Source organism: Orycteropus afer, unplaced genomic scaffold (genome assembly GCF_000298275.1).
Source record: "Orycteropus afer afer isolate SDZICR_OR568_19922 unplaced genomic scaffold, OryAfe1.0 scaffold00080, whole genome shotgun sequence".
NCBI lineage: Eukaryota > Metazoa > Chordata > Mammalia > Tubulidentata > Orycteropodidae > Orycteropus > Orycteropus afer.
Genome location: NW_006921667.1, coordinates 8678156 through 8693237, shown reverse-complemented (window position 1 = coordinate 8693237; position 15082 = coordinate 8678156). Strand labels below are relative to the sequence as shown.

At 45.5% G+C, this 15082-nt stretch overlaps 1 protein-coding gene across 1 annotated transcript in view; it reads right to left on the bottom strand.

The window, feature by feature from the left end:
• Positions 1 to 1455: 1455 nt before the first annotated feature.
• Positions 1456 to 15082, bottom strand: part of MYO15A (myosin XVA) — a 109676-nt gene continuing 96049 nt past the window's right edge. Inside the window, exons 61-65 of the mRNA XM_007941458.1 lie at positions 9229 to 9362; positions 7016 to 7149; positions 5840 to 5973; positions 4825 to 4965; positions 1456 to 1557 (exon numbers count right to left, since the gene is read on the bottom strand). Coding sequence (XP_007939649.1) covers positions 1456 to 1557; positions 4825 to 4965; positions 5840 to 5973; positions 7016 to 7149; positions 9229 to 9362 — 645 coding nt within the window. The remainder of the gene's footprint in view (positions 1558 to 4824; positions 4966 to 5839; positions 5974 to 7015; positions 7150 to 9228; positions 9363 to 15082) is intronic.

Below are 15082 nucleotides of genomic sequence, written 5' to 3'. Positions count from 1 at the left end.
AGCTTCTGTCTGTTTACAAAAAAGGAAGCAGAAGCTTCTTGTTATTTGCCGTTGAGTCAGACCCAACTCATAGCAACCCCTCCTTGGGTTTCTGAGGCAGAATCACTACGGAAGTAGATTGCCCAACCTCCCTAGTGGGTTTGAACTGCCAGCCTTCTGGTTAGCAGTCAGGTGCCTTAGGCACTATGCTACTAGAGCTCCTAAGCAGGAGCTTAGAGAGGGCAAACAACTTGCCCAGGGCCACACAGCTCATCAAGAAACAGGTTGAATTTGAACACAGGCCTCTCTGGCTCCATAGTCTGGGCCTTCAACCATTAGACCAAAATTACCTTAAGAGGCTTATGGGTCCTAGGCAGGAAGAAGTATCCCTGATGGGAGGAAGCAAGGAGGATGAATATGTGGATGTTGGAACCTGGCTGGGTCCAGCCTCCTGTCCCACATGGGGCAGCAATGATGTCCTTTCTGTTCCTTCTGAGTGTCCAGGCATCATGGTACCTCCCACCACACCCATTTGGAACCCTAGGACTTCACTAGTGTAACTGTCTCAGGCTTTGACAATCAATTATTCTTCCTCTATTGTTCTCCCACACAATGGGCCAGGCACCCTGGAGGCTGGTTACCTCTGTTCTGGATCTCCCACACCTACCTGGAATTCCACTTTCTGAGTCTTGGCCGAAGTCTATTGGATTGTTCATCCTCCTTTCCTCTATCCCTAGCATACTCCTCCTCATCCTTCAAAAACCAAATGTCCCATTCTCTGGGAAGCTCTTTTTCAGACTTCTCCCTCTGTTTACTATACCACTCTTGAACCTTGTGTGGCCAATGGGGGCCTGGTGTTGGAGTCACCTATGGGGTAAAGAGTGGGGATCTTGCGGGCAGTAAGTCAAGGGTACATTCATGGGCAGTAAGTCAAGGGTACAACTGAGCTCCCCAACTCCTGCCTCTTGCCTCAGGCTTGCTTCCCAGCCACTTCGCAACTCCTTGAAGGAAAAGGCTGCTGAGTACACCTTTTATTTATTTGCACAGAAACGACAAGGGTCACACATCCAGGCTGAAAGGGAGGCCAAGGGGGCCACCTAGGAAGATGCAGGGGGCTGAAATATGGAACCCAAGCAGATTTCACACAACAGACCCTGAGTAAACAAAAGGCAAAGTCCAGTTTATCTAGGTCACTGATGTAAGGCTTCCCTGCCACACAGGTGGGAGTCTGGGTAGGACCTGCAGTGGGTATGTGGCAGGAGGCCCCAAGGTCCTGCTTTCTGCTCAATTGCACCATGAGACAGCCCTTGGAAGTTCCCTCTGATTGGCTGCATGCTGTGACTCCATCTGAACTCTGGACTGGTCCTCAAGGGGTCTTGGGGACTTGGGTGGCTCCTCCTTTTGGCTTCTTCCAGGGACCTGGCCCCTTACAGATACCCAGTCTTCTGACAAAAGGCAGCTGGAAGTCAGGGCGACTCAGAGCAGGGTGATCTCACTGGGGGGCAGCGTGAGCCGCTTCTCACAGGCACCGAGTAGGTTCTCCACGTGGGCAGCTACTACCCGACACAGCTCCAGACCCTGCAAGAGACAGAGTCTGTACCAGCCCATCCATTCCCCAGGGCCCTGGAGGAATATAAGGAACAAGGAAGTGGGAGAGTCAGCCACAGGCTGGAAGGGCTAGTGCCTGGAGGAGGGGGGAAGTATATCCACTGGCTCTATGCTGGCAAGATGAGTGGACCTGGGCCAGTCACTTCCCCTCCCTGAACCTCAGTGTCCTAATCTGTCACCTCTCAGTTTACTAGGGCCTGCCTCACAGCGTTGTTGAGATGATTAAATGAGATTTCATTATGTATAAATCCTTTAATATTAACAAATATTAATATTAATAAATTAACATTAACTTTTAATATGAACCCAATCAATAAATAATCACTGTTTCTGTTTCTGTTTTGCCATGCTTACCACTTGGCACCGCAGTCTAGGAGGAGCCGTAGCCAGCCTCAGAGTTCCCAGTTGGAGAAAGGCAGAAAAGAATGGAGGAAAATTGATCTGGGAGCGTGGTTCTCAGATCAAAGCTAGTGTCAGAATCCCCTAGGGATTGGGGGCCAAGAGTAGGTCTCTTTGAGAGGGTAAAAATAATGACAGTAGCGCATTATCCCCATTTAATCCCCAGGGTATCCCGATGAGGCAGGCACGACTATATCCCTATTTCACTAGGCGAGGAAACTGTGGCCCAGAGAAGGGAGGCCACTTGCCCCAGATCTCAAAACTGATAGGTGTAGGAATTTGAACCCAAGAGATACAAAGCCCAAGGTCACATTTTAAACTGCTCTTGGTGAGGTTTGCTGTATCTGCCCCTGCTCCTGCCCTGGGGGGCCACTTCAACTAATTAGATCAGGGGAACCTAGATCTATCTATGCATGTTCATGGTGGGGGTCCTTTCCTCCAACCATCCATTGCCTGCCCAACACGGGCTATGTTCCAGGCCTCACTGGGATTATGGCAGGTATGGAAACTGAGGCTCAACAAGCAGCAGAAATAGCTTGAGATCCCCTCACACAAACTGTCAGAGGCAGGTAGGATGGGGACTCAGGTTTGTTAGCTGCAGTGGCCACTGGACTCTGATATCACCTCCTCCTAGAAGCCCTCCTGATGACTTCCCAGCTAGCAGAGTTCCCCTGTAGACCATCCTAGTACTGATCACGGTTTATTACAGAGAGTCCTTCATGCTCATCTCCCCCATGAGACTCAGGGCTCTTTGCGGGTGAGGGCTGAGGGTCAAGGCTTAAGGTTCCCAGTCACTTCAGTACCCCTGCAGCTGGTGCAAAGCCTGCTACATGGAGATGCTCACCTGTTCTGTGTTGAGTGAGTTGGTGAATGAATGAGTGAGTGAATACGTCCTTAAAACACACAGGCCAAAGGCAGAGGTGGCAGCATAAAAAGGTCAGGAAGCTACAAGGAAGAGAAGAAGCCTCTATACACTCATCAACCTCAGCACCAGCCATGTGGCATGGACATGGGGGTGAGGGGAAGACTGTGGACATTAACCTGCCCTGGGAGGCTGACATTCTAGGAGGGAAACAGACAACATGTAAGCAGACAGAGTGAATTACTGGGGAAGAGGGCCAAGGACCATTTCTCACAACGTGATGCTGAGACCTGAATAAAGGGAGAGATGGAGTCCTGTGATGAATAAGAGGGGAGCATTCCAGGCTTCAGGAAGTGAGTACAAAGGGCCTGGGGCAGGGCTTGGGAGAGAAAGCTCTGCCTAAGACAACTTGAAGAGGCCTGGGAGGCCTGGAACAAGGTAAGCAGAGGAAAGGGGCAGGAGTCTACAGAGATAACAAGAGGAGGGGAGAGGAATGGGAAGGACTCCTGGGTTTGCGGTCTGTCTGGGAGGCTGGAGAGGATGGGACAAAGGGGAGAAGCAGGTTTATGGGGATCAGGAGGTAAGATGCAGAGGCCTATTGGCCTCTGGGAAGATGCCAAGGTACCTGGAATTTAGGGTTGAAGCAAAAGAGAGATGTACAGGGCAGTCATGGTCCAGAAAGTTTTGAAAGCCTCAGAACCAGACAGGGTGCCCTGGGGGACAGGCCCAGACTCAGCAACATTCAGAGATCATCCACTGCAGAGATGCAGGAAATGGAGACAAAGAACGGGAGGCCAGGGAGGTAGGAGGATGACATGGGAGGGCCTAGATACTGCCTCGGAAACCCAAGGAGGGGTCGCTATGATTCAGATCTGACTCGATGGCACATAACAACAACAACAGTGGGACTCTAGGGGGGAGGGCATAGGGCAGCAGGGCTGCCGGTGCCCAGTGTTCTTCAGGTGTAAGTCAAGGATCTGGGTGGCTCTCAGCAGGAGCAGGGCTAAAACATGAAGGGAAGCAGATCTCAGAGGGGTGAAGGGACTTTGTTCTGGCCCTACCCCCAGGTTCAGGACTGGGAAAGTGAAAACCTCTTTCTCTCTCTCTCTCTGGGAAATCAGCCCCTCCCAGGCAGGCCCCAGCATTGGGGCATGAGGGGATGTTGGCTTAGATCTTGAGACAGGATTCAAGTGGCTAGACAGGGTAGGCAGTGTGGGTCCCAGCCTCAATTCTATCCTTTCTCTGGGCATTGACCCCATCTCTACAATGGGGTGAAAACTAGTCCTATCTATCCGTCCCCTGAGTTGTTAGGCTTGGATTGTTGTTGCTGTTGTTATGTGCCGTTGAGTTGGACCCATAGTGACCTCTCCTTGGGTTTCCAAGGCAGTTATCACCACGGAAGTAGATTGCCCAACCTTCCTTCCTAGGAGTGTCTGATGGGTTTGACACTCCAGCCTTCTGGTTAGCAGTCAAGTGCCTTAGGCACTATGCTACCAGAGCTCCTTGTGAGGCTTGGATAGGAGATAGATTTCCCTGTCTGTCACATAGAGACCCCACCATCTCCATTCTCAGTCCCAGGCTCCACAACCCAACGTCTATTGCCTTAACCCAGGTGAACTCCCTCAAACCTCCTGTGTCCCTCCCACTCACCAGCCCTCTGTGGCTCCCTAGTGCTCTCAAGGGAAAGCCCCAGATCCTTAGCTTGACATCCAGGGCCCTTTAAGATCTGCTCTGCCCTGGCTGTGCATACAGAGAACCCTGACCACTCCTCACTATTCTGCAAATAACCTGGACCCTTTCCTGTGGTTCCCCTAGCAAGATGCTTCCCTGAAAAAACCCCATAACGACTGGTATTGTGTGCAGTGTTGGGTTCGGTTCTGCCTGTACTGGGCTTCACCCTCCTTGGAATCATGGCCAGGACCTGACCCTGGTGAATGTAAGTTGAATGAATGAGTGAGAGGTTGGGTAATAGGTACCTGCTCCAGCTGCAGCTGCATAGTATGCTGGGCTGCCACATCCCCCAGCAAGATCTCCACATAAGGGTAGCTGGAACTGGTTGTAGGCCGCTGGGTCCGGGTTGACTGGATCTCCTTCAGAGGGAACTTCACCATTAGCTCCTGCGAGTCGGGGGAGGAGGTGAGACAGGCTGTGTGTGTGGACCTTCCCTCTGTGGCCTAGGGCTCTCAATCATTTTTCCCTCTCCCTTCCAAATCAGCTTAGAAGGCAGGTGACCCTGGTTTGAGTACCAGTTCCCCAGTTTTGTGCTGTGTGATCTTGAACAAGTTGCTTTACTTCTCCTGGCCTCAATTTCCTCATCTGTGAAACTGATAGAAGCAACACTGGTAATGCTGGGGGTATACGGGCATGGTAGATACTGTTGGTGCCCTGACCTTCACCTCTACCAATCATTGTTACCTCTTATGAATACTTATAACTTTGTCTGAGGGCTTTACTTCTGGTCTCAGACTACATACTGGACAATCTAGATATAGTTAAGGCCTCAGGAAGGAGCCCTTGACTACAGGCAGCCAAATAAATTGTGGGTAATACCCCATTGTTGAGATTATCTCCTCCTTGGTTTTAATAGTGCAGAGGTACAGTTCTACACTGTCTCCCAAAGGTCTCCAGCCAGATTGAGCTAGATTGAGCTCCAAGATAGTGTGTGCTTGGTAGCACAACCTTTACTGGTTCTATCCCTGCCATGTCACTCCCTCACATCAGCATTTTCTAGAATCACCTCCAAATAAACCACTTGCACAGCTGTCTTTGTCTCAGGCCCTGCTTCTGGAGGACAGGTCTAAAAAGAGGTAACAGTTCCACTTGAGTGCTAACTCACAGCAGCCCTAGAAGGTGGGCCTATCATCCCCATCTTCCAGAGCAGGAAGTCACGCTCAGAGAGAGGAAGAGACTTGTCCAAGGTCACACAGGTGGGAAGTGGTGATCTTGGCCCCTCAAGAGGGTGCCAGGTGGTGCTGGGCCGGGGCCACTCACGTGGGTCTCAGTGCTGAGGAAGTTAAGGCCATTATGGTTTACAGCAAGGATGCAGGGTGCTGGCACAGCCATGTTGCTGCAGCTCTGGATAAAGAAGAAGGAGGAGCCGAACATGGGCAAGGCACTGAGGAGGCCTGGGGTAAGGAGATGGGAGTGATGGTTATTAGATGGGCAGAGGTCACAGCCACAGCCATGGCCACCTTTTCCCTCAGCAGCATGTGGCACAGGAGTCCTCAGTCTGGCTCCTCCCACCTCTCTGGCCTCCAGTCTGGGCCTTTCCCTCCATTCCTGCTCATAGTTCCTCTCTGTTGTTTCCAGCTTTCTATGCCCAGGCCCACCCTGAAGCAGGTACTCAGCTGGCACTTACAATACCTTCGTGCAAAGAAAAATGTACCTCCTGTGGATAGGAGAAGCAAAAAAAGATGCCCTCTCTAGGGGTACCTTCCTCTGAGCAGTCCCAGCCCTAGGTGAACTAGACCCAAGCCACCCTGCTACTCAGTCAGGTGCAGCCCTTGTGCAATGGTCTGCCTGCACCACTGTGCACAGTGGCCCTCCCCACTCCCATGGCTATAAAGATCTCTATTCACTAAGGATTCCCAGCACTCCAGCCCAGACCATGCTTCAAACTCTGATCCAGCCGTCTCCAGTGACCCACAGGCCCTCCCTCCACATCTGCTCCCTTCCTGTTATCCTCTGCTTGGTGACCTTGCCATCCTCAAAGGAGCTCAAGTTGGTTAGTGGGGCCCTTCTCCAGCCCTCCCTCCTTTACCCTAGCTCTCACTATGGCATGTCTATTCTTCCTTCTGAGGGTCTCTTGACCTATCCACCTTTTATGTCCCTGGGACTCCATCCCAAGTTCAGCCTCCATCTTCTCCACCCTGGAAACCTGCAGTGACCTTCATTCTGGTACCTGGGCTTCTGTCCTCCAGATGTAAACCCATCTGGGCCCCTCTCCCTGTTTAAGTCTTTCCTTGGCTCCACAATGCCCTCTGGGTAAAATCCTGGGCCTAGATTCAAGTTCTTTCCAAGATTCAGTCACACTCTTCTAACCACCCCCTAATTAACCCTCGTCCAGCCTTTGTTCATTGAGTCTCCCATGGAATGCCTTTTCACACTCCCATCCTCCAGGACCTTGACAAGCTCTGGTGCCTCCCATGCCCAGCCCCAGACTCTTACCCAGAAACTGGGCACGGGCCTGGTGGGGGCTGAGTGCCTGTGTCTGCTGCCAGTGCTGGCTGACTAGGCTGAGCCAGGTGGAGCCGGCTGTTTTGTGGTAGAGCTGGGCTGGGATGTACTCCTGGACCTCCCGCCTGGGTGAGGAAGGAAAGCCTTCATGAGTATCCACCACCTCCCTCAAAGATTCAATGCTGGGGAGTGTAGATGCGCTGAAGGTCAGCATAATAAGTGCTCACACAGGGCCCTGGCATGCAGTAGGGACTCAATAACCATTGGCCAGTACCATTAGCATCCCTGTTTTGCAGTTGAGAAAACTGGGGCTCTGAGGAGTTCACTGATCAGCCCAGGGTCACACAGCACAGCTGAGTGCATCAGGCAGCCAAGATCTGACTCTGAGGCAGCTTTGTCCTTAGTAGCTCTTGCCCTTGAGGAGAAGCTCAAGGCAAAGGATGAGAAGCACAAAGGTGGGGAAACTACCAGGGTACAGTGGTGAGAGAAGGGGTCAGATCTTATGAGGGGGGTGCTCAGTGTCCAGCTTCAACCTCTTTCTCTCTAACATACACTCACCCTCTCAGGCAGCCCCTTTCCTTCTCTGGCCACCTAGAAAATAGCAGCAACCCAGCCTATTCTGGCTGCCTTGAGCCACAGAGTGAGGAAGGACTGGGAGAAAGTCAGGAAACTGCCTCAGGGAGAGATCCCCCAGGCAACATCTCTCCTCTGGTCCTTACACAGTTGGGGTCTGACCTCCCCAGGATTGGATCCTGGTTCCCCCAACTATTAGCCAGGTAAACCTGGGTGAGCCAGGTAACCTCTCTAAGCCTCACTTTCCATATCTGTATTAGGGGAAAACTATGCGGTTTGGAAAATTATCTGAGATCAGGCATGTAGGATACTCTGAAAAAAGTAAGAACTCAATGAATATTTTTATCCAGCATTTTATCTTGCTCTTTCTACTTAAAATCATAACAGAGATGCTTTACATTTGAGCCCTTACTGTGTTACAGGCACTGGGGTATACACTACACACACATTATTTCATTTACTGTTATTTACACCAGAGGCTCTCTAAGTGTGGTCAAGGCTCTAGGTCAGAGCCACTTTCATAACACTAAGGGATGTGATTTGCCTTGCTCACTCTCCTTCTCTCACGAATGTACAATGGAGTTTTCTGGAGGCTACATGACAGGTTATATCACAATAGACTGAATGAAGAAGCAGATTTGAGAATCCAGCTGTCTTCTATTAAGTCAGACATAAAGAGATTTGCAAAATGTAATACAGTGCCACTCTTCTATTTTAAAAAATAGTTATTTTCATAGAATGTTATTTATATTAACACACAATGGGTTTATTATTATTTTAAAATAAATTAATATTTTAACTTTTCCTCAGTTTTAATTTTGAATAGGGTAAATATTGATAGGTTTAACTTACATTAACAAAATCTCTTTGGAGTCCTATTTTTAAGAAATAAAAACTTTTGGTCTGGAGCCCAAAAGTTTATAAACCACCGATTTTACACCATTAGCATATATCACATTTTTGAGAACATCAATATTAGAGGCTGCCTGACTTCCCGTAAGTTACTTAACTAATCATCTAGTGTTGGATATTGAGATTGGTTCCAAAATTATACTGTTGTGGGCGATGCCACTATGAACATCCTGTGGCTCAATCTTGCTGCCTAACCAAAAACCAAACCCAACCCACTGCCATCGAGTTGATTCCGACTCATAGCGACCCCCATAAGGTTTCCAAGGCTGTAAATCTTTATGGAAGAAGACTGCCTTGTCTTTCTCCCACAGAGTGGCTGGTGGGTTTGAGCCACTGATCTTCTGGTTAGCAGACTAATAATACCTTAATCAGAGCGCCACCAGAGATTCTTAACTCTTGCTGCATAGCCATGTGTACTTCCTGGACCACAGGGTGTGCATGTCCTGAAAACTTTTTTTATCATTAAATTTACTCTGAGCTATTAATATAGGTCAGAAGCAACTTGTCATGAAAAGGAAGTTGGGGTCTCAGATCACAAGTAGTTAGCGGACTTCAGCCCTAAGGCCAAGACAGGCCCCTCCCACACAGTGTCGTTGGTACAAGAGGGGAGAATGAGGGACTGGGGATGGGCAGGATAAAAAACATCCAGAGAAAGAGGGCAGGGCTGGCTGTCCATTCCAGCTGATAGATGGGTGGGTAGCCTGTTGGGAAGTGCTTACACATTGGGCAGGTAGAAGCGGTCCTTAGTGCGGTGCTGCAGTAAGGCCAGCTTGGACACTTGCTGCAGCTGTTGCTCACTGGGCTGGCTGGGCAGCATGCTACTGAAGAGGCCCTTTAGGTAGTCAGGCAGGACCTGTGAGGAGCAGAGATTAGGGGCTATCAGGTGGACACCCCTGGGTCATTTAGCTATTGGGCATCTAGAGATGTGTAATTTTAATCATGTCATCCCCATCCACTTCTGGGGTGAGATGGCCTGTGACTTTCTGGGGCTTTGGGGAATGATGGCAGAGGGTGTGGAGTGAACACTGAGAGCTGTGGCCTTGAAGCCCATATGTGACACCCTACAGTGCTGTGGGCAGGGTCTGGCCTGGTAAAAGTAGAGCAGCACCAATGCAGAGTGAAGTGTCCATTAGGCAGTGCCTCTTAAACTTGAGTTACCCAGACTGACTGCTAGTAAATGCAGAGAGACAGAAATTGGATTCATGGCTGCTAGGGGCTGGTAGATGGGGGGAGCATGGGCTGTGACTGTCTTATGGGTAAGGAGCTTCCTTTTGGGGTAATAAGATTATTTTGGAACTAGACAGAGGTGATAGTTGCACAACATTATGATATAATAAGTGTCATTGAATTGTGTACTTTAAAATAGTTAATTTTATACTATGTAAATGTCAATTTTTAAAAAAGCAGCCAAATTTCTGGGCTATACCCTCAAATTCAAACCAAACCACTGCCATTAAGTCAATTTCAATTTATAGCCACCCTTTAGGACAGAACAGAACTTCCCCCATAGGGTTTCCAAAGCTATAAATCTTTATGGCAGCAGACTACCACATCTTTCTCCTGTGGTGTGGCTGGTGGGTTCAAACCGCCAACCTTTTTTGGTTAGCGGATGAGTGCTTTAACCACTGCACAACCAGGACTCCTGCTACACCCCCAGAGACTCTAAGTCTCTAAGTCAGCAGATCTGGGATAGAACTTAGAGATTTATACCTTCACCAGTTCCCAAGGGATGGAGCTTGTTAGTCCACAGACTACACTTTGAGCAATGCACTGAACTGCACAGGTCTGGTCTTTAACAGTGACATCATGTGGCCACAAAAGGTAAGTGACTGTATTTTGTACTTGGAATTGCTGAACTAGATAGTACCAGTTACACAAAAACACCTGTTCTCTGTCCAAGTGCTTGTCATAAATTTTGGCATAGGAGGGGAGAATAAAGATTTTGAAAAATCTATGATTCTGACTGAGAGGACTTCCAAGTCTCAAAGGGAGCAGCACAAAGACAAAAATAATAATACTAGGGAAGTTCTGGTAAGATGGCAGCAAGGCAGACAAACTACACAGACCCTCTTCAACAAAGAAAAGGGGAACCAGTTAACACAGATACAGAAGATAATCCTGGACCCCTGAGCTTTGAAAGGAAGGATACAGAAGTGGACTAAACTCCAACTAGTAGAAGAACCTGTGTGAAAACACCAAAAAAGGAGACGTACAGAGCTATGGTCTGTCAGTGATCCTGATGGCACAGACAGCTTGGATATTGCCAAGTGGTGTTAGAACCTAAGAATTAACCTAAAAATTGGCTCGGCTAGCCAGGGGTACACAGAGGACTGCACTGGTTGCTGGTGAATAAAAGGGGAGCAGTAAAGAGGGAGACAGGCTGAGATGTGGGATTTTGGCTATACAGAGGGTACAGCCATTTTGAATGTTTATAAGTCCCTTGACCATTTTGGATATTTAAAGCGACAGTGTTCTCTCAGATTCCAGGGACCAAACAATAGGCTCCACTTGCTGGGGACTGCAAGGACATTTCAGACACAAATGACAGGAAAGGTACAATATTCCCCTTATTACTCTTATACCCCACACCCTTTTGGTGAATGGAGGTATGGCCATCCCTCACTCCTATCTACCTACTGGGCCAGCAGGAATCCCATCCCAGTTTGTACGCTCCCATGGAACCTGGATGCCCTGCCCCCCCAGATTTTTTTTCCCTTTTTTTTTTTTCAGTTTGTTTGCTTTTGTCTGTTTTACAATTATTATTATTTTTCATCCTTTTGATTATTATTTTTGATCTTAGCTTCCCAGGTTCTAGTTTTCAGCTTTTTCTCTCTTCCCTGTTGCAGGTTCCCATTTTTTTCTTTCTCATGGTTCTCCCCATTCCTTGTTTTTCTTTTTGCACTATTCCCACTTTTTTTCATTATTCTCCTACTCTACCTCTTTTCTCTTACTGCCCTCTCTCAAGATACTGCAGGTATTTTTTTTTTTATCTTTTCTTTTTTTTGGTGATCGTTCCTGTGTGTTTATGTGATATGATTTTTGTCCACTTGCTTTTATTTTTTGATGACTTCTCAACTGTTGTTTTTGTCTAACTGAGTGGGAGACAGCAACAGTGCCTATATAACACAACCACACCCGAACCTCCTACAGCTCTACTAACTGAGTGAGAGCTACCACTTCCTTCACCACCAACTGGCCAATGATAAATGACCACCAAGAAAAGCCTGACTCACCCTTAAATGTGCTCCACAAATAGTTAACAGAGATCTAAACACAACATCACAATGTCTCAGAGACAACAACATCACAGTCCACACAAAGAAGCAAGATAAAGCAGTAGAAAAAAAGGGGGCAGGATACACACCCAGAACACACCCCTGAGGAAGAAGCAGCATTGGAACTCCCTGATAAGGAATTCAAAAGAATTATACTTAGGCATCTTCAAAGGATTGAGAGACAGATCAAGGAAAACATTGACAAAATTAAGGAAAACACAGACAAAACCCTAGAACAATTTCAGAAGAAAATACAAGAACAAAGTGACAAATGAAAAATTAGAAATGATTCAAAATCTACAGACAGATATCCAGGGGATTAATACTAAATTTTTAGAAATAGATAACACATTGAAAGGGGCAAAGGAGTAGAATTGATGCAATGGAAGACATAATTAATGAGATTGAAGACAAATATCTGAATATTTCTTTGGAAAGGGATCAATCAGGAAAAATATCAAAACAAAATGAAGAAAGCCTAAGGATCATGTGGGATACGATCAAAAGGAATAACCTACATGTAATCGGAATTCCAAAAGAGGAAGAGGAAAAAAACTAGTGAGAAAATTGTCCAAGATTTGTTGGAAGAGAACTTTCCTGATATGATGAAAGATGAGAATATATCCATTCAGGAAGTCCAACGAACCCCAAACAAGATAGACCCCAAAAGAAAATCATCAAGACATATCATCAAACTCATAGAAACCAAAGACAAAGAAAAAAATTCTGAAAGCAGCATGGGAAAAGTGAAAAGTTATCTAAAAGGACAACCAATAAGAATAAGCTCTCATTTCTCAGCAGAAACCATGCAAGTGAGAAGAAATGGGATGGTATATATAAAACCCTGAAAAGATCACAATGATAGCAAATTAGATCCAGATACAATGCTATCAAATAATAAGGAAGATCAAAGGAAAAAGTAAAATTTCCAACCAAGAATTATATACCCAGCAAAACTGTCCCTCAAATATGATAGTGAAATAAGGAGATTTCCAGATAAGCGGAAAGAAAGGGAATTTGTTAAAACCAGACCAACTTTACAAGAGATGCTAAAGGAGTCCTTTGAACAGAGAACCAATAATAGCAAACAACAACCAAACATTAATGTACAAGATGACACAACTCAGAAACCAACATACCTATGGAAGTATCCAAAGTAAAATAAGCTTACAAGATTGTAAACAGGGAACCAGATACATCAATTGGCAAATGAGGACAACTACAAATCAAAAAGAGGAAAAATTAGTGTAGTTACAGAACTTCTAAATGTTAAGGAAGTCAAGAGAGTTGCAAGGTAGCATGGACTGTTCTAAACTTGGGGAGAAATTATAAACCACAGGGTAACCTCAAAGAAAAATGATAAACCTTCACATCATAATAAAAAAAGAGGACAAGCAGAAATATTTAGCAAATACTAAAACAATAGCAACAAAGGAATGATAACATGATTCATAAACATAATGAGCTCAGCACAGAAAATTATATGGAACAAAGAAACCAGGAACACCATGAAAAAATACACAGCAGAATGACAGCAACCAATTCACACTTATCAATAATTATACTGACGTCAATGGATTAAGCACACCACTCAAGGGATGGAGAGTTGCAGACTGGATAAGAAAACATAACCCATCAATATGCTTTCTAAAAGAGACACACCTTAGAGACAAAGACAAAAAAGGACTAAAAATCAAAGGTTGGAAATAAGATACACCAAGCAAATGGCAACCATAAAAGAGCAGGAGTGGTAATATTAATCTCTGATCAAATTGATTTTAAGACAAAAACCACCATGAAAGACAAGGAAGGATATTATATAATGATTAAAGGATCAATTGAAAAAGAAGATATAATCATAACAAATATCTATGGAGCCAATGAAAGAGGCCCAAAATACATAAATCAGACTTGAAACAGAATAAACAGAATTGAAAACAAATGACTCCACAGTCATAGTAGGAGACTTTAATACACCACTTTCAATCACAGACAAAACAACTGGAAAGAAACTCAACGAAGATGCAGAAGAGCTAAACAATACAATCCACCAACTTGACCTTATAGACATCTACAGAGCACTTCACCCAACAACAGCACAATATACATTCTTTTCTAGTGCACATGGAACATTCTCCAGGATAGATCATATGTTAGGTCACAAAGCAAGCCGTAATAAATTTAAAAACATTGAAATACTAGGTAGCAGAAGAAATAAAAAACAAAATTAAAAAATTCTCTCATGAATATAAATGCAAAAATCTTCAGCAAAATCCTAGCTAATAGACTGCAACAACATATCGAGAAAACCATTCATTATGACCAAGTGGAGTTCATATCAGGTACGCAAGATGGTTCAACCTTAGAAAAACAATCAACATCATCCATCAGATAAATAAAACAAAGGAAAAGAACCACATGATCATATCAATTGATGCAGAAAAAGCATTTGATAAAATCTAACACCCATTCCTGATCAAAACTCTCAGCAAAATAGGAACAGAAAGGACATTCCTCAACGTAACAAAGGGTATATATGCAAAACCAACAGCCAACATTATTCTCAATGGAGAGAGACTGAAAACATTCCCTTTGTGAAAAGAAACCAGATCAGTCACCACTTGTATTCAACATTGTATTGGAAGTCTTAGCTAGGGCATTAAGGCAAGAAAGGTAAATCAAAGGCATACAAATTGGTAAGGAAGAAGTCAAACTATCCCTATTTGTTGATGATATGATGCTATACTTAGAAACCCAAGACACTTGGTCAAAAATCTATTGGAACTAATTGAGAGATTTAGCATAGTCGCAGGATACAAGATCAATATCCAAAAATCAGTTGCATTCCTCTAAACCAGCAAAGAGATTGCTGAAAAAGAAATAAGGAAATCAATGCCATTTGTAATGTTGTGGTTATTTGCCATTGAGTCAAACCCGATTCATAGAGACCCCTCCTTGGGTTTCCGAGGCAGTATCACTACGGAAATACATTGCCCCATCTTCCTTCCGAGGAGTGGCTGGTGGGTCCACCACCATTTATAATTAGCTACAAAAAAATATAAAATACTCGGGAAAAAATCTTACTAGGGACACAAAAGACCTGTACAAAGAAAACTACAGAAGACTACTTCAAGAAACCATAAGAGATCTACATAAATGGAAGAACATATCATGCTCATGTATAGGAAGATTGAACATTGTGAAAATGTCAATTCTACCCAAAGCAATCTATACATTCAATGCAATCCCAATCCAGATCCCATCAACATTCTTTAAGGATATGGAAAAAACAATCACT